At 36.5% G+C, this 19648-nt stretch overlaps 1 protein-coding gene across 1 annotated transcript in view; it reads left to right on the top strand.

The window, feature by feature from the left end:
• Window positions 1–19648, top strand: part of Vps11 (vacuolar protein sorting 11) — a 457238-nt gene that overhangs the window by 83023 nt on the left and 354567 nt on the right. The window contains exon 7 of the mRNA XM_090408066.1: window positions 5149–5293. Coding sequence (XP_090264192.1) covers window positions 5149–5293 — 145 coding nt within the window. The remainder of the gene's footprint in view (window positions 1–5148; window positions 5294–19648) is intronic.

Consider the following 19648-nt stretch of genomic DNA (forward strand, 5'->3'; position numbering starts at 1 on the left):
AAGACCATCCACTTCCCCTAGACCTACCTGGAGTATACCAGGTCCTTTGCATTTGTAAACTGTCTACTACAGCCAAACAGGCAGGATAGCCAATATCAGACATAAGATCGTCAGCCCAACAGCCTAGACAACCCAATTTAGCCCACTAGGGGCATCTTTTAGAACTCTAGGACCGACTTCTGTTGCCTTTCTTCAGCCTCATTTGCTTAGTGTGAGTGCCTGCTTGCACTTGTAATTGTTCTCTTATCCCTGAAGATGACAGTGTAACATTGCTGAAATATAGTAGTTATTAATTAAAGTTTTTATAATTAATAATCTAGTTTACGTTGTCATTTCATAAAAAATTGGAAGCTGTCTAACCAACGTATAAGCTTATCTACAAGAATCACTGTAGTCACTCATCTCTGAACTCTTTCCAACATCATTTCATTCTTTTGAAAACCAGCTGACTAAATCTGTGCACAGTAATCCATATGTGGTTTGATTAAATCCTTATACAGTGGAATCATATAACATCCTTATTTCTATATCAGTGTCCTCTGCATCATTGCCATAATCTGCTGTCCTGTCCTCACAATTTTAGCAAAATGTCTCCAAAATTTTAGGTTCCTATCTATGATCACTCCCAGATACCTCACATTCTCTAAGATATCCCCACCAGTCTTATACTCTGCATCCCACCTGTGCTTCCCAAATTTTAAGATCTTACACTTTGCTACATTGAACTGATAGCCCACTCATTTACCCATTCTATTTAAGTCCACTTGCTAGGCTACAACATCCATCTTCTCCTCATATTTCTTCTCAACTTTGCATCATCTGTATAAATTATGTACAAATTAAACAGCAATGGCCCTCAACACAGACACTTGGAGCACACCACTAAAAACTTTCCTCTTCTGGGATATCACTTTCCCATACACAGCTTGCTGATAACTATCAGACAGTCAATCTCCAATCAAGTGCACTAATCTATTGTCCAATCCCATCTGTTCCAATTTAATTACTAACTTCTCACATACAGTATATCAAAATCCAAATATATCACTTTTTGCAAAATCTCAATATGTATCACTGTATATGCATTCCCCTTGTTCATTACATCTGTTACCTTGTTATAATAACTTAGTAAATTACAAAAACATGAACATCCCTTAACAAACCCATGCTGACTGTCAACAAATATTTTGCTGTTGTCATCCCAGTTCTGAATCCTGGTCCTCACTATCACCCTCTAATGCCTTGACTATAACTCCAAAACAAACAGATTGGCCTATAATTTGAAAACCTCATCTTATCACCCCTCTATGAACCAGAACACTTTTGCTCTCTTTCCACTCCTTTGAAACTTCGAACAGCATTAATGTACCTGATTTTAAAGAGGTACATTAATGCTGTCATTATCTCCCTCAAATATTCCCTCAACACATGTGCTGATGTACTTTGAAATCCTTCAGGCATATTGACATCAAGTTTATTTATTTCCTCATATACCTTACTTACCATCAGTGGCTAGTCCTCCTTTTCCACTGCTCTCAAGTTTCACATGAAGTTATTTTCACGAGGATGAAATACCTTTATGAACATCTCTAGATGTTCAATAGGCATCTCTAGAAGCCCATCATTCTACTATTCCTACAACCAATATCACCCTTTCACAATCATTTGTTCTTCTACTGGCCATGTATCAAAAAAGCCCTTGAGGACTTCTTTTAACTAACTGCTGCTCATACTGCAGTTTTTGCTACCCTTACCTAGCAAAGTACCTTTCTTTCCTGCTCTTTTTATTCCTCATACAACTGACTATTACTACTCATCTTGTGCTGTCTGCATAATGCCTTCTTCCAAATTGTATGCTTCATCATTTCATTTATCCATTTCACACCTATTCATTCCATCATTTCACATTATTTAATCTTTCTGACTTTGAGAATGCATTCAGAACAGTGCCTCTCCCAGACAGTTCTTGAACAAGGTCCCAAACAGCAGTGACCTCCTTTTTGCATCCAATTCCATGATATAGCTACAAGCCATCTCCTGAGTTTGTCATAATTACATTTCATCTGTCACATTTGACAGTTTCTGAACAAAATGACTGACTTCTTGATGAAGGAATCAGAGTACCTGATGGAGTCTTTGGTAAACATCTTGTGGAATTCCACAAGGAGTTTGGATAAAAGGTAAGCAGGTAAGCAAATACTATCAGAGGAATGTCAGTCATGTATTTTGGGCAACCCATATAATCTTGGCATTAGATCATGAAGAAATTTCAGGTTCCATTTTTTCAGTCCATTTGGCATATTATGAAAAATATCACCGGTTTCTTCATTTGTCCAAGTAGAATAATATCTAAAGTGGAGTAGGTTGAAGAATGTGAAAGAAGAAGCATTATCTTTGAAACATAGTCATTGCTTTCTTTGCTGAATTGGGGATGTTACTTATTGGCATGGTAGATGATGACAGAGGGTGAGGTACTTTGAACCTAATTTGATTTGTGGTGTTTCTGTGAAAGATGATGGAGGCTGTTCTGTAATCTGCACAAGAGGTTTTGTTTTGGACATAATAATGTGATAGGATTTTTTTTTCTTCAAATGCTGTTTTCAAACTTGGTTAAAGGATAGGCTCGAATATTGACTATCTTTTCATTAGTATCTCTTCCCACATGGTACTAATTTGTTGTAAGTTTTGAAACATCTCATGCATGACATATATATATATATATAAGTTGCCCTTTTTAGGACTTTCAATTTTAAGTCTAGCCATTTTCACTTCCTTTATATTGCCCATATACCATTGTAACCTTATATTGCATTTCTGGTGGCATTAGGGGGTAATACAGTATACTAGAATCATTAAGCTAATATTTAATATTATTCCTCGGTGATGAATATTATTTCCATTAAGTTTGTGTATTGTTTGTGTATGAAATTATTTGGTTTCATTAAAAGATGTATGTATGCATGTGATTTATTTTGGTATGTATAATAGAATATTAGTTTGTGTATTTTTTATCCCACATACAAGAGGTACAAAAATGTTTTGCACATCATTTCTGCACATGTGTAGGTGTAACTTGGTATAATTAAATTATTTCACTACTTATATTGTTACTTATATTAAATTATTTTCATAGTTAATTAAATTATTTCCATTTCCTAGATCAATGAGCTGCCCTTAAGAGTGGCTCATTGGTCTAGGACAGTGATGGCGAACCTGTGACACACGTGTCAGCACTGACACACTTGAGGGTTTCAGGTTTGGGGTTGAAAAATATTAGTATTCTGATGACACAACTGCGATAAATCGTGTAAGATTGCTCTCAGTTAAGGCGAAGGTAGGTTTGTTCATTGAAAGAACTTTCTACCAGTAGTCAGCAACAGAAAAGTCATTAAATGTAATGTAAATTAATTTCAGTTTATTAAATTAATTCTGTAATATGAATTCATAGATTTTATATCAATGTCCTATTAAATAAATAGCCTAATATGATATGTATAAGTTACCATCTATGATTATGTAGTTACATTTATAATGCATGTATGCAAGCGGCACATCAACAACGTCAATATTTAAAAAAAAAAAAATATGTTTGACACACCTGGATAAAAAGGTTCGCCATCACTGGTCTAGGAGTATGGTTTTCGTTTAGGTGTGAGAGGTCCTGGGTTTATATCCCAGAGAGCCAGCATTCCTTATGCTCTCCCGGTTGGCAGAGTAGCGAGCATGCCTGCTCTCTGATTAGTAGGCTGTAGGTTCAAATTCTCACCGTGGACATGGATGTTTGTAATTGTCTTTAGGAGGTAGATGAATTTCATCACCTGGTGTGACATCATGGCCCAACAGACAAAACAACAGCCCCACTTATTGGAAGCCCAAAGTGGCTTGAAGTGGTATGGTCTCTAGAGCAGAGTTTCCACACCAGATAAATGAATTAAAAAAAAAAAAAAAAAAATATATATATATACAGGGTGTTCGGGATAAATTTGACATATTTATAATTAATTATATTTTTCCGTAAGTTACATGTATTAACACACACTTCTCTTCATTTAAAAGTTTGGACCCTTCTTCATTCATATACAAGATGTCAGAAAGGATGATAGCTGGAACCCACCTGAATCATGGAAGAGAATAACTTGTATCATGATGATTCGTGCCCGCCATCAAAATAAGGATATTACGACTGCTGCCCAATGCTCCCTGAATACAGTAAAAACAATCAGGCATGAACTAGAGACTTGCAATGGTGACTACGAGGATGTAGCAAGAAGAAAGATCCCTAGCAGACGATCTGATTGCGTTCGTACAGCAGAATTCCTCGCAAATCTGCAGGAACAGGTGTTGAAGAACCCTGGCATTGGAATTCGGGCTTTGTTCGTGGAGTTGCTAACTGTAGTCAAGCCCTGGATAACAAGGGTAGCCAATGGTAGGCCGTATGTATGGCAGCAGGATTCGACCCCTTGCCACACCTCTGGGAAAAGTCAAAAATGGTTGTCTGAAAATTTCTACGACTTCACCAGTCCAAATGTTTGGCCTCCAAACTCCCCAGACCTTAACCCCATGGATTATTTTGTATGGGGCGCAGTTGAAAAAGACACCAATCGCACTTCCAGTAATACAAAAGCCCAGTTAATGGATAAAATTAAAACAGTTTTTGCGGCCCTTCCCAGGGAGACTGTAGCATCAGCTTGTTCGAGGTTCCGAAGCGGAATTGAAGCTGTGATCGATGCTAATGGTGGTTATTTTGAGTAAATCTTGTTGATAGTATTGTAATTAACTCTGCCTGTAATGTTTTTTTGTCAATTCATTAAATTTAATAGATACAAAGAAGATTTTCTTTTTCCTTACGAAACTGTCAAATTTATCCCGAACACCCTGTATATATATATATATATATATATAAATAAAGGATAAAAATAAATAAAACTAGAAAAAAGTCTTTATCCCCCCCCCCCCTCCCCATGGCACTAATGTGCCATGATTGATGTATATGTTTACATCCTTTTCTAGATGTTAGTTACATAGAAATTACATTGTGTAACAGACATGCCTGTGCGGCTCATTTTCCCCAAAAAAATTGTTATCATGACCACTTCTAACTAGAAATGTTACTTGTCTATTAATACTTTTTTTTTTGTCTATTTTTAGACACAGCAAGCAAAAAATGTTGCTGGTTGGGCCTAAGCCTGTAACTGGACTGGCTTTTAGAATTACAGGTAAACACACATTCCTCTTTGCTGCTACTGAAGAAGAAGTATTCTGTTTCAATCTTTCGGCAAAAGAAGAAATCAAAGTGAGCTATGATTAAATATTTACAGCAGTTTTTATACATAGAATAAAATTTTGATTTATATTATCTTAGAGAAGGGAAAAAAATTGTACGTTTTATATCAGTTGCGCATACACACACACAGGCTTCAAAACTAAATAGATTAGCACTGTGTGTGTGGAAGGAGTTAAGAAAGAAGGAATCTGTTGATGTTCTCTCTCTGAATAGCTGGAGAGGTTGAAACCTTTGGGGATGAATGTTTCAGAGAACAGAGATAAATGAAATGGAATGAAAAAGGAGAGTGAGAAGCAGGTTTGGTGGGTTAGTAATTTGCACTGAATGTTGCAAGTTGATGTTGGCAAGTTGTTGATAGTATTGTTATAATGTTTTTAGTTGAAGTAAAGGAGAGAGGGATGATAAATGCTATTTCACTCATTGGAATAATGTCTATGGAAGTACTTGTAGAAATAGACCATCACTGAGACATGGAGTCTAGGGGAGAGAGAGAGTGGGGGGCATCATTTGGCCAAATGATTCTCTTTTGGACAGTCAGGTATTTTGTTGCAACACCACATATAACAGCAGTGTTTTAAGTTTAGGCAGATTTAGAATTTGTGCTGCGTTAGTATCTGGAAAGGAAATGTATTATCTTGATTGGAAATGGATAGCAGGTTTTTGGAGGTTGGGGAGGCACTAGTTTTTTTTTTTTTTTTTTTTTTTTTTTTTTTTTTTTTTTGTCTGGAGAGGCTGGGTGTGAATGTCAACCCAAGAACAGGAATCTGTATTGTTTTTACTTAAATACAAAGAGCTAATAAGCTTCATGTCGGCGATATAACATTATTTAAATTCAGGGGATATTAAATCCAGGGGTGCTTAAGGGTCAAAGCTGTATAACTGAGAGGAGAACTCCACATAGCCTTTAAAGGAATGCGGAGAACCGACCAGGGCTTCTGACCTAATGTCCAATCCTCACCTTCTCGTGGTGCACCCTGTTGGGTATCTACTTTGATACTGAACAAACGAGGATGGGCTGGCAATTTGGGATTTAGCCGACCAAATTGTATTCTTATTGGTTAAACCAAAATAAAAAATGATGGTACAACATGACAAAATTTCATGCCGGCTGGGGCATCGCCCGGTTAAACAAGGCCCCCTTTGTTTTCGCCAGGGAACCAGGATGAACAGCGAAAAGTCAGCTACTGGAACAAATCTGAAAACAAACCCCAACTCAACATCACCAGAGTTAAAGATCAGTACTATCAACATAAGAAGCCTGAATGGCAAAGAAATGGAGCTAGCTGAGGAATTAGATAAGTACCAGATCGACAAGGATGACTGAAACAAAAAAGACAAAAGCTGGTGAGATCTTTCTGAGCAATAAATACAAAATGTTATATTCATGGCAATGACAATCAAGGAAAAGAAGGAGTAGCCATAGTATTCAACACAAAATACGAGGCTAATCTTCTTGAATGGCAGTCAGTCTCAAGTAGAGTAATGTGGGCAAATATGAGAATGGGGAACTGGACAATGAGACTTATTTGTGCCTATGGCCACACATAAGGTTCTACTAAGGTAGAAGAGGAGGAATTTTTTGAAGCTTTAGAAAAAGCAACTGACACAATGAAAAAGGAAAAGTTGGTCCTTGTTGGGGATCTAAATAGTAAAGTAGGAAATGATTGTGAGACATACAAAAATATTTTGGGAAAATTTGGAGAAAAGAGCAAAGCTAATAATAATGGCAAATATCTGTTGGATTTCTGCTCAGGACATGGACTGGTTATTACTAACACCATGTTCCAACATAAAAATGTGCACAAATTCACATGGAGAGAAGAGGCTAGGAATAAGAAAAGTCTCATTGACTATGTTATTGTTGATAGTGATGTTTTCTCCCTGGTGCAGGACACCAGAGTATACAGAGGATTTGAAATTGGAAGTGATCACTATTTAGTCTTGAGCAGGATAAAATTGAATTTCATATTGAAAAGAATAACATGTAAGAAAGTTTTAAAGCGAATAAAAGTTGAGCAGCTGTGAGATGTGAACTGTAAACTAAAATACACAAAGATTATTGAAGAAGAAATGAAAGAGTTTGAGAACAGGAATCAAACCTTGGAGATTCAGTGGCAAACTCTGAAGGAAACATTGATTGATTCTGCCAGGAGGCATGTGGTGAGGTTGTGTGCAAAGATAAAAAAATCAGAACTCCCTGGTGGACACAGGAAGTTAAAGAGGCAGTGAAGGAAAAGAAGAAAGCATATCAAAAGTTCCTGGCAAATAAGTCAGCTTGTGCTCTTACAGAATACAGAGACAAATGTAAGAAAGCTAAACAGTGTGTAAAACTAGCTAAACAAAAGTCATGGGATGACTTTGGCAAGAATATAGAAAATAAATATCAAGAAGGTGGCAAAATATTCTGGAGGTTGTTGAAGAAGCTTAGGAATGGAGGAAAGTGTGCTGTAAAAGGAATTAGAGATGATAAAGGTGAAATGAAAACAGGAGAAAAAGATATCCTTGAAGTATGGAGTAATTACTTTGAAAAACTGCTAAATGAAACAAGCAGTGATGACAGCACAGTGATAAAAAACACTGACGAGGCATGCAGTCAGGAATACATATCCATACTTGAAGTAGAAAAAGCCATCAAAGGCTTGAAATGTGGAAAGGCAGCAGGAGTAGATGATATTCGACCAGAAATGCTGAAGTATGGTGGTATAAGAGTCTTACAGTGGCTGCACTGCATAGTTCAGAAAGCCTGGACAGAGGAACGAATTCCCGATGATTGGAGTAGAGCTCTCATAGTACCCATATATAAAAAGGGAAATAAAACTGAATGTGAGAATTACAGAGGTATTTCCCTACTGAGTGTTCCTGGCAAGATCTATGCAAGTATACTTGAGAAACGGTTGAGAAGAATTGTGGAAGAAAAGCTTGGTGAAGAACAAGCTGGATTCAGGCCAAATAGAGGCTGTCAGGATCAGATCTTCACTTTACGACAAATAGTCGAGAAAGCATGGGAATATAACAAAGATCTCTATTTAAGTTTTGTCGATTTGGAAAAGGCATATGACAAGGTGCCAAGAGAGAAGCTATTCAATACGCTGCAGTTATATGGTGTCAATGGGGCATTATATCAAGCAATACTTAGTCTTTATTTGAGTTGTGAGTCAGCAGTTAGAATTGAAGGAAGTACAGGAAGATGGTTTAATGTTAAATCTGGCGTGAGACAAGGATGTACATTATCCCCTCTGTTATTCATTATCTATATGGATCACATTATGAAGGAATGTGGTATTAAACCTGATATCGAAATTGGAGATGTTAATGTCAGCTCTTTGCTTTATGCGGATGATGTTATACTTCTAAATAAATCCGCTACAAGTGTGCAAGATTCTCTGACTAAATTGAATAGCTGTTGTAATAGATATGGTATGAAGGTCAGCAATAAAAAGACAAAGACAATGAAAATAGGGAGAATCATTGAAAATGTCAACTGTGTTGTGAATGGAGAACCTGTTCAACAAGTAAAACATTTCAGCTACTTAGGCACAATTTTTACTGAAGATGGTAAACTAAATATAGAAATAGACAACAGAATCAGCAAAGCTGGTATCGTGGGAAGTCAATTGAATAAATTCATATGGAATAAGAAAGAAATTAGTCGGAACACTAAATTAGCTGTATACAAGACTGTGTTCAAACCAATTTTAACTTATGGATCTGAGAGCTGGGTCAGAAGTAAAACACTTGACCAAAGACTAGAGACCGCAGATATGAGAGTCCTGAGAAAGATTAGAGGCGTGAACAGATGGCATCAATGGCAATATCATATTAAAAATGAGGATATTAGGAAAGAACTTGACATTGTCAGCATCCAGGAATGCGTTAGCAGAGCTAATCTCAGATGGTATGGTCACTTAAATAGAATGGGAGAGGAAAGATTAGCAAAACAAGTGTTCTCTGCCAGGTTGGCAGGAAAACGACCCAGAGGAAGACCAAGATATAAGTGGATTGATACGGTACAAAGTGCCTTAGACGATAGAAATATAAGATCTGATAATGTTGGAGTCTTGACAAGTAACAGACTGATTTGGAGGAAAATTGTAGATAGGAAGTTAGTAATGATGTAATTTTTTCATGTAGTACTGTCATATCCTGTACACCCCTTGAGGGTACATGGCAGGAATTTGATGATGATGATGATGGATATTAAATCCCACATTGTTTTAAAACCGAATAAGAAACTCAAAGATTGGAATCAGAGAGTTTCATGCCGAATATAGTAAACTATAAAGTATCGGCGACCACTAGCGTGAGCTAATGCAAGTGGTAAAAATAATGTTTTTCCATAATGTAAAAACACATTTCCTAGGAAATGTATTTTTACATTATGGAAAATACCTAAGAATAGCGATCAGAATTTTACCGACTTTGCTGCGAGTTCTCCGGTATTGTACTACGTACTAGGGTCACTTGCATTAGCTCACGCTAGTGGTCGCCGATACTTTATAGTTTACTATATTCGGCATGAAACTCTCTGATTCCAATCTTTGAGTTTCTTATTCGGTTTTAAAACAATGTGGGATTTAATATCCCCTTAATTTAAATAATGTATTGTTTTTGTTTGATATTATTAGAGGTAAGGGGAAGGTGGGCTAAGATTTTTTTTTCAATTAAAAAGGTGGAAAATGAAGAATTAGTCCATTTTCTAATATTATGTATCCAGGTGATTCTAGGTTGCCTCCAGTGTTTTTTTACCAGAAGTCAATCATCCCTCTAGTGCTATTTTCTAGCAATGAAGCAGGTTTTCCTTCTTATCCCTCTAGTGTTATTTTAGGTCAGCTCTCTCATCTAGCTATGTGGCCTGGCTTCTGGAGCAGTTCACAGTGTATTTTAGTGAGGATATTTTCTTTAGCAGTGAAGCAGATTTTCCTTCTAATGTTGTCATTTGTTACATGTGCTATGTATGGTATCTTCAGAAGTTTTCTTGCACACAACATCTCCAAGGTCAAAGTCTTTTCTCATCTTCCTTTAGCAAAGTCTAACTCTCACAATCATATACACCCTCTGTCCAAAAAGAAACCGAACTTTTGATAGAAAATAAAACACAGGCCAATTATAATTATTCAAATCATTTATTTCAATCAATATACTCTCCCTCAGCTTCGATACAGCGTATGGCACGGTCAATTAATTTGTTAAATGAGTTTTTTATATCAGTTTTTGGGATACTGTTGAGGGTCGTGGTTACTGCTGCTTGAATGTTTTCAATGGTGTCGTATCGCTTTCCTTTCATCGGCAAATTAAGTCGTGGGAAGAGAAAGAAGTCACAGGGTGCTAAATCAGGTGAATATGGTGAGTGATCCAACACACAAACTTGGTTTTTGACCAAAAAGTTTCACATTGTTCGAACGATGAGATGGTGCATTATCGTGCAAAAGTGACCAGCTGCCTGCATCATAATATTCATGCTGTACGCGATTAATTCTCGCTATCAATCTTTTCAAAACTTCGAGATAAAACTCGCCATTGACCGTTTGGCCAGGCAGAATGAATTCTTTGTGGATAATGCCTTTGGAATTGTAGAAACAAATCAGCATTGTGTTTACTTTTGACTTCTCTAAGCGATTTTTTTTCGGATGCCTCTCTTCTGGCAGTCTCCACTCAGCACTCTAGCGCTTTGTTTTGGGCCCATACTCAAAACACCACGTTTCGTCACCAGTAATGATCATTTCAAGGAGGTTTGATTCCTTATGAGTGGTTTTAAACAGGTCCTTGCAGTGTTCAATTCAATACATTTTTTGGTCGTCAGTCAACTTGTGGGTAACAAATCGCGAATTCAATTTACGAAGGCCCAAACTCTCAGTAAAAATGTTGTGCACAGTTGATTTTGGAATCTCCAATTCATCTTCAATCAATCTCATGGACGATTTTGGGTTTTCTTTGATAAAATCACACACTTTTTTGATATCAACTTCGCTCAGTCCAGTTTTTGGATGATCCGGCTTTTCGTCGTCCTTGAGTGTCTCATGACCACTTTGAAATCGCTTAAGCTACTCGTAAACTTGAGTACGGGATAAGCATTCATCACCGTATGCTTTTTTGAAGCATTTGATGCGTTTCGGTAAAACTTTTACCAAGTTTAACACAAAAGTCAATCGCTGCTCTCTGTTTGAAACTCATTTTTTGACTGTTCGTCAAAACACATTGTAACTCTTGTCACTATAACTCGGCTTCTAATGAAACAAATGTCATAAACAGTTGACACAACACTAATGAAGGTTGCCACTTTTGACAACAAAAAGATTCAACAGGTGGTGCCACTAGTTCTATTTTCGAAAAGTTCAGTTTCTTTTTGGACAAAGGGTGTAGTAAGGAAGAATTAACATGGGTTGACAAGGATTATCAGTGAGGTAGAATCTTGTAGTTACCTGTATTTTATTTTCCTTCCAAAGTGGCTGTAACCTCTGAAGGGCAACGGTTGTTTTAGCAATACATGTTTTAATGTTGTGTTTAGACTGGCCATCTTTGTGTTGCATGCTTCCCAAATAGGTGAATCTTTCTATTGCTTCCAATTTTTCATCATTAACTGAAATCTTCATAGGCTTATTGCCTGCAGGCATCATTTTGGATTTATAAATGCTAATCTTTAATCCATAATCACTAAGTGCCTTAGAAACTCTGTCTGTTAATTCTTGTAACTGATGTGCATTCTGCTACCATCTGTAATTCCAGTACCACTGTTTTTCAAATCTAAGTTTATTATATATTCCAAATAATGGTTAAAAAGCATTAGTTAAAAATGTTCTGTTTAAACCATTTTCATTTTACAGAAATGAAACATGGACCACGAAAAAGAAAAACAAATGAATTCAAGCTGCAGAAATGAAATTTATCAAAAAAAAAAAATATATATATATAGCTGGATATACAAAGTGGGACCATAAAACAAATGAAATTTTACAATCTCTGAATACAAAATCATTTTATCAATGGTATGTAATTAAGTATAATAAGTTTAGTTTAATCCTTTATCCAAGTGTGTGCAAACAAAGTTTGCGCCTGAAAGTATCTTCAGGACTGGGGTAAAGTGATACAACACCGGGCAACTCCTTGCAAAGGTGGCGCAAACTACCAACACTCCTATCTCAGTATCTCCCATAATGCAAAACACATCTCCTTGCAGATATGTATAATGTTATGCATTAAGGGAAGGGCTGCTATCCAGACTAGTTTCGACCTTTATTGAGGTCTCTTCAATGGGAGCCAGGCCCAAGTGGAGATACCGAGGCAGAAGCATTAGCAAGGTCATCTCCTCCTATAGGAGCTGCCAAACGGTGTGCCACATTTTTATTAAATTACTCTGGATATAGAGAAAGATGTTGAAAGTTTATTTTTCGCTTGGTCTGGATATAATAAATTTAGTTTAATGTTTTATCCAAGTGTGTGTGCAAACAAAGTTTGTACCTGAAAGTATCTTCAGGACTGGGGTAAAGTGGTACAACACCGGGCGACTCTTTGCAAAGGTGGAGCGAGCTACCAACACTCCTATCTCAGTATCTCCCATAATGCAAAACACATCTCCTTGCAGATATGTATAATGTTATGCATTAAGGGAAAGGCCACTACCCAGACTAGTTTCAACCTTTATTGAGGTCTCTTCAGTGGGAGCCAGGCCCAAGTGGAGATACCGAGGCAGAAGCATTAGCAAGGTCATCTCCTCCTATAGGAGCTGCCAAACGGTGTGCCACATTTTTATTAAATTACTCTGGATTTAGTGAAAGATGTTGAAAGTTTATTTTTCGCTTGGTCCGAATATAATAAATTTAGTTTAATCCTTTATCCAAGTGTGTGCAAACAAAATTTGCGCCTGAAAGTGTCTTCAGGACTGGGGTAAAGTGGTACAACACCGGGCGACTCCTTGCAAAGGTGGAGCAAGCTACCACCACTCCTATCTCAATATCTCCCATAATGCAAAACACATCTCCTTGCAGATATGTATAATGTTATGCATTAAGGGAAGGGCCACTACCCAGACTAGTTTCGACCTTTATTGAGGTCTCTTCAGTGGGAGCCGTTTGGCAGCTCCTATAGGAGGAGGAGATGACCTTGCTAATGCTTCTGCCTCGGTATCTCCACTTGGGCCTGGCTCCCACTGAAGAGACCTCAATAAAGGTCGAAACTAGTCTGGGTAGTGGCCCTTCCCTTAATGCATAACATTATACATATCTGCAAGGAGAAGTGTTTTGCATTATGGGAGATACTGAGATAGGAGTGTTGGTAGCTTGCTCCACCTTTGCAAGGAATCGCCCGGTGTTGTACCACTTTATCCCAGTCCTGAAGATACTTTCAGGCGTAAACTTTGTTTGCACACACTTGGAAAGGATTAAACTAAATTTATTATATTAGGACCAAGTGAAAAATAAACTTTCACCATCTTTCTCTAAATCCAGAGTAATTTAATAAAAATGTGGCACACCGTTTGGCAGCTCCTATAGGAGGAGATGACCTTGCTAATGCTTCTGCCTCGGTATCTCCACTTGGGCCTGGCTCCCACTGAAGAGACCTCAATAAAGGTCGAAACTAGTCTGGGTAGTGGCCCATCCCTTAATGCATAACATTATACATATCTGCAAGGAGATGTGTTTTGCATTATGGGAGATACTGAGATAGGAGTGTTGGTAGCTCGCTCCACCTTTGCAAAGAGTCGTCCGGTGTTGTACCACTTTACCTTAGTCCTGAAGATACTTTCAGGCGCAAACTTTGTTTGCACACACTTGGATAAAGGATTAAACTAAATTTATTATATTCGGACCAAGTGAAAAATAACTTTCAATATGTAATTAAGTAAATGTAAATTTACTAAAGTCAACATAATTAAATGTAAACAAAAATGGATAGATCAGAATTGAATATACAATCGCAAACTGCCAAAAATATTATACAGATATAAAATAAATGGGAAAAAAATTAATAGACAAAGAAAGTGATGGCATGAGACTGGAACAGGCCACTTGGCTTAAAATCCATGATAAGAAGAGAAGACATTGGGGGTTACCTCAATAAAAAATTTCAGTAGTCTCAAAGATATAATATTCAAATTTCAAGCCTTACAAAAAATTAACTGCTGTTATCAATTCTCCAAAATATCCTCTCCCCCACCTAGATCACCTTGGTGTCTACAGTATTCCTTGCTCCTACAAACTGAATTATTTTCCTCAACTTGGAAGAACCATTCAGTATGAACAGAAAATATGTCCAGTATCACACTCTTTAGGTGGCAGCATTATTCCTAAAAGAGCTCTGGTTTTTAATTCTGCAATTGGCTAGGCAATCCAGCATCCTGGCAAATACACCAGGAGAAAACATTCATTTTGCACACATTTAGGCATAAAGATTAACCATCTTATCCTAAAATTCTGGTTATGAAGCTAAGGTGAGTACTTTGTATTATGATTATTATTATCTACACTTCAGCCACTCTGGAGTTGCAGACTGTGCCATTGACACAGACCAGTGGATCCAGTGGTTTTGGAGGCAGGTTAAACTGCTATTATATAGACTTGTAAATATAAATCTGAGACTGTTTTTAGAATCTGCCACATTTCTACAATATTCTCCTAACCTGAATAAATATAGCTACTTCTCTTTACTAAAAATCTGGGTAAAGTGCGGTAGACTGTCAGCAGAATGAATGATCATGATCTCCTCACCATGCCACCTACTTGGTACTATTGAGACATGCTATTTTGAACTTAGTCAGTCTTTATCTTCCTGCTGTTGTGCCTACTTGCATATGCATATCTCATATTCTTATGTTCACAAAAATACTTTGGCAACCAAGGGTAAAATATTTGCAGATAACTGAATTAAAGGTTATTTTTCTACTGTTTCTTTCATTAAACACTAACATAAATAACATTACTTGCTTCAAAGTGCTCATTCATTGATTCAATGTGTACCCCCTCCACTGACCTCTGATTGTTTGCTTTTTTTGTCAAAGTACAGTAGCCTTACTAGATTTTGAGGAGAAAAAAAAATCAGAATAAAGCAATTTGTGAGCAAACATAGCTCTTTCAGAATTCTTCCCTTACACTCTTGTAGGTAAATCACAAACCTAATAAACACCTATAAAATGCAACCTTGCTTATATGGATCAATACTCTCTTCTGTTACTTGCAAATTAATTGAATTAATTATTTTAGTGAAAATTATTACTCCAGTTAATATTTTTGTTACATCTTACTTTTAAAATACTTACCAAAATGTCTATAATTCAAGTATTTGACAAACTCATCAAAATTGTGAATTTTTTTTTTTTTGTATGATGATGATCATTGCTTCACACATGAAAGATCATAGGACTATAACACTACAATTTAAGGAGAAAGAAGCACCCTATTGATATGTTTCTTAAAGAGTTGGAGAAAATAAAACAGTATGGAGGAGATTGTTTCATAGAGTTCAGATGGATGGAATGAAGGAAGATAATGAGAAGATTGTTTGGTATATTTGGAATTGGACTGTATATGGGTGTTGGCTAGTGGCTGCTCTAGTTAGAAGAAAGTGGAGGAATAATAGCAGCCATTTCAGAGGAACAATGCCCACGAAAATATCTATAGAAAAGTAGAAAGGCACAGTGCAGAAACAGAGCACCTATGTGGAGGTGACTGAAGGAAGTCTCTGAGAGGAAGGGGGGGTCACCTATTAGTTTATTGGTCATCTGCTCAACTTGGACAGTACTGAGTTGAGTGTGTAGTATTAGTACTGTGAATTGATAAAAAGTTGAAGAGAAAGAAAAACTTTTGAACATTAGATTTGAAGGTCTACATTATATACTGGAAATAAATAAGCTGGGAGATGTTCTGAATGAAAGCAGTAGAAGGAATGAAGAATGAAGAAGAGGAAGAAAAAATTGTTCAATGAGTTTGAAGTTGAAAACTGTGAAAGTGTTTGATTAGCTGCTGCAACAACAGTGTATAGTGGAGATTCTTCTGTATCTTCACTACACTGAAAATCTCCATTACCTGTAGTAAATTAGTCTCAGTACTGTCCGCAGACTAATTGTTCAATAATGTGTAAATTTTTCTGATCCAGTTGGCCAAGTGGATAGCATACCCACTTTCCAAATAGTAAGCTGCATCTTCATATCCAGCCATGAGCATGAATGTTTTCAAATGTCTTTTGGCAGGAGACCATTAACTCACTTATCAGAGGCCTGAAGCAGCTTGAAGGTGTTCTGTGTAGGTCTGTAGAGCAGAGCTTCTGGATTATACTGTCATCAGAATGATTTGAATAGGCTGGAATTGTGGACATGAGAAAATGGCTGTCAGCTCAATGTTAGTAAATGTAAAGTCATGCTTCTTGGTAAGATATCCAATGTCATATTATATTGGTGGATTATGCTGGAAGAAACTGATCAGGCTAGGGATGAGCAGTATTCATTGAGATGGATTTGTGTTTAAATTGTGATAATTTCTCTTTATAGGTAATGTAATCTTGAGCAAAAAGTGCAAATTAGATTTTCTGAATGGTGATATTTGTAATAAGTTTATGCCAAGAAAGATTTAAAATTAGAGTTTTACAAAGTAAAACTGGAAGAAAAGGGCTATCTTTTTTTGCGAGAAGTAAGACAAAGTTGCACTTACTCGTATCGAAATTAACAGAGTTATCAGAACTCTATTGAAGAATGGTTTGAAGTTTCACAACATAGGATTGTAGAAGTTGATTCTGGAAGATTGGGTGATCAGTATAATGTACTGTCATCAGCAAAACTACAGATTGGATATACAATCAGCTGGAGGTGATCATTGATATATAGAAGGAAGAAAGTAAGAAAATAGCTTTCTGGAAACCTAGCATTAGTTTCATAGTTTGAAGGTAAAGGCAACCAGAGAAATAGAGATAGAGCTGGCACATTCAGAATCCACTTGCACAAATCAGAAGACAGATCACATGATGGAACTTAGTTGTAACGTCTTTGTGTAGGCATGTTCAGATATCTCTAAACTTTCCTGTAGCATTTGTCCAACGGGGACAGGGGTGATATAAGTAAGCAAATCTCCTGTTGATTTTCTGTGGCAGAATCCCTGCTGGCAATTGCTTATTAATTGAAAAGATACTGGGTAGCGTGCTGTTTATGGTTTTCTCTGTTCATTAGAAAGAATTGAAGTGAAAGTAAGTGGATGGTAAAGATTTATTGTCCTAGAAATAGATTGATTGTGGGCTAATTTCCAATTTATAGGATAGATACCAGTGGAATAGGAGAGAATAAAAAGGCAACTCAAAACAGTAGTCAACTTTAGGGGCATCAACCTTCAGAAAATTTGCACATGCCATCAGAACAAGTAGATTTTTTGGTATATGGTTGAGATAAGATGCTGCTGATCTCTCTTTTTGGTTAAGCATCTAAACAGATGGCATCTGTGGCAGAATCATTAAAAATAAAAGGTATTAGGAAGGAACTTGTTGTTAATATTCAGGAGTGTGTGTGAGAAGAGCTAACTTCAGGTGTTATGGCCAGTTAGACAGAATAGAAAGGAAAAAGTTTGCAAAAGGTGTTTGATGTCTGGATCTGGATGTCTGGATTCCTAGATCTGATTTTTTCCTAAAGGAAAAAACCAGATTAGGAATGAATATAGTAAGAAGTGCCTTAGAAGACTGAAACATAAGATTATTACAGTCCTGACAGATAACAAGACTAATTTGGAGGAAAATTGTCGATTGGAAGTTAGTAATAATGTAAACTTTTTATGTAGTACCATCTTAATCCCATGTCTGTTTTTTGAGGATATATATCAGGAATTTGTAAGGCCAAAGAATTCTTCTTTCACCAGTCCAAGAGATATCTTTATAACAAAAATTCAATTCATCTGACTTGGTTATGTCAATAGATCTAATGGCCTCCTATTCAAATTCTCAAAGGACTTATTCCAGGAACCCAAAAAGAGGTCAACCTAAAATAAACTCGATAGACAATATAAAATATTGGGCAGAATAGTGCAAGTAAATCATCAGTAAGAACATTAGTAAATAAATTGACTACATCAAAGCTTGTCAAAATGTCATATCCTTCAAGGATAATGTTACTGATGTTTGAAATAAAATGCTTTCAGTTTTTAACAAAGGATGGTGATTGTCCTGTCAAGTGCTTTAGTAGTTTAGCTGGATATTTGGCAAGAAGGCATGTTGCAGAATTTATTCCTTCTACTATTGGACGTAGAGGTATGTCTGCTTTATGAATTTGGGTGTTCCATATAGATCTGGAGGAAGAGGATGAAGAGAATGGAGAACTAGTCTGGTTTCTCTGTTAAAGTCATAGTTGTTTTCAAAAGATTATTGGTGCAGTTTTGCAGCTCTCTAGTAGAGTTAGGATATATATAAATAAAAAAACACTATATATATATAGTATTTTTTACAAAGTCTGGAAATCCTGCTCTAGTGATCAAACATTGCACTTTTTCAAGCCACTTCAGGTCTCCAGTAAGCTGGGAAGTGCTCTCACACTGGGTGCAGAAATTCATCTCCCACCTAAAGACAATCACAAACATCCATGCCTGTGGCAGGATTCGAACCTGCAGCTTATAGATTGGAGAGTGAGTATGCTAACCATTTGATGGTGCTTTAATTTTGGAATTTTATTGATTCGTTTTTTTTAAACATAGCAAACCAACAGGTAAAATTACCTTGTTGTTTTTTAATTTGCAAGATTTTGCTAGAGATAACTAAGTCATATAGGAATTCATTATATAAGTATTTTTTTCTTTTAATATCACCATAATTAGATATCTTTTAATTTTCTTACTTAAAAATCAAAATTTTTGAATTTCTAAAATGTTGCAACTAAGAATAAATGATATCACTCACCTTGATACCATTGCATAAATGGTATCACTCACCTTGAATTAATTATTGAAATAGTTTAAAAAAGATTAATTAGTGTAGGGGTGTAACCCAATAATATTTTAATAAATAATATAGCAATCAAATATATCTCATTTAGAAAATGTTGTATCATTAGTAACCTGACACACTGTTTTACACATTTGTATGTGTATAATTATAATTGCAGGGGTGACAGTTCTCCTTCCCATGCATTAATAATTTTGACACTAATCATGTGCATATGAGATCCTCTGATTATGTGATTGTGGTTTATGTCGATTTCAGTGTGTGTGTGTGTGTGTGTGTGTGTGTGTGTAACCTAATATTCAGCTATTTGCATTTTATTTGGGCATATGTCTCATTTTTTCAAGTGTATACTTGAAAAAATCTGGGTAATGATGAGCACACTTGATGACCCATCCTGTATGCATTGCTCATGTGCTCTGCCCAAAGTTCATCCCTCATAATGAATTGGCACAGAAAATTGCACTC

This window comes from Typopeltis vanoorti, chromosome 18, assembly GCF_054136105.1.
Source record: "Typopeltis vanoorti isolate ZY-2024b chromosome 18, IOZ_Tvanoo_1.0, whole genome shotgun sequence".
Taxonomy (NCBI): Eukaryota; Metazoa; Arthropoda; class Arachnida; order Uropygi; family Thelyphonidae; genus Typopeltis; species Typopeltis vanoorti.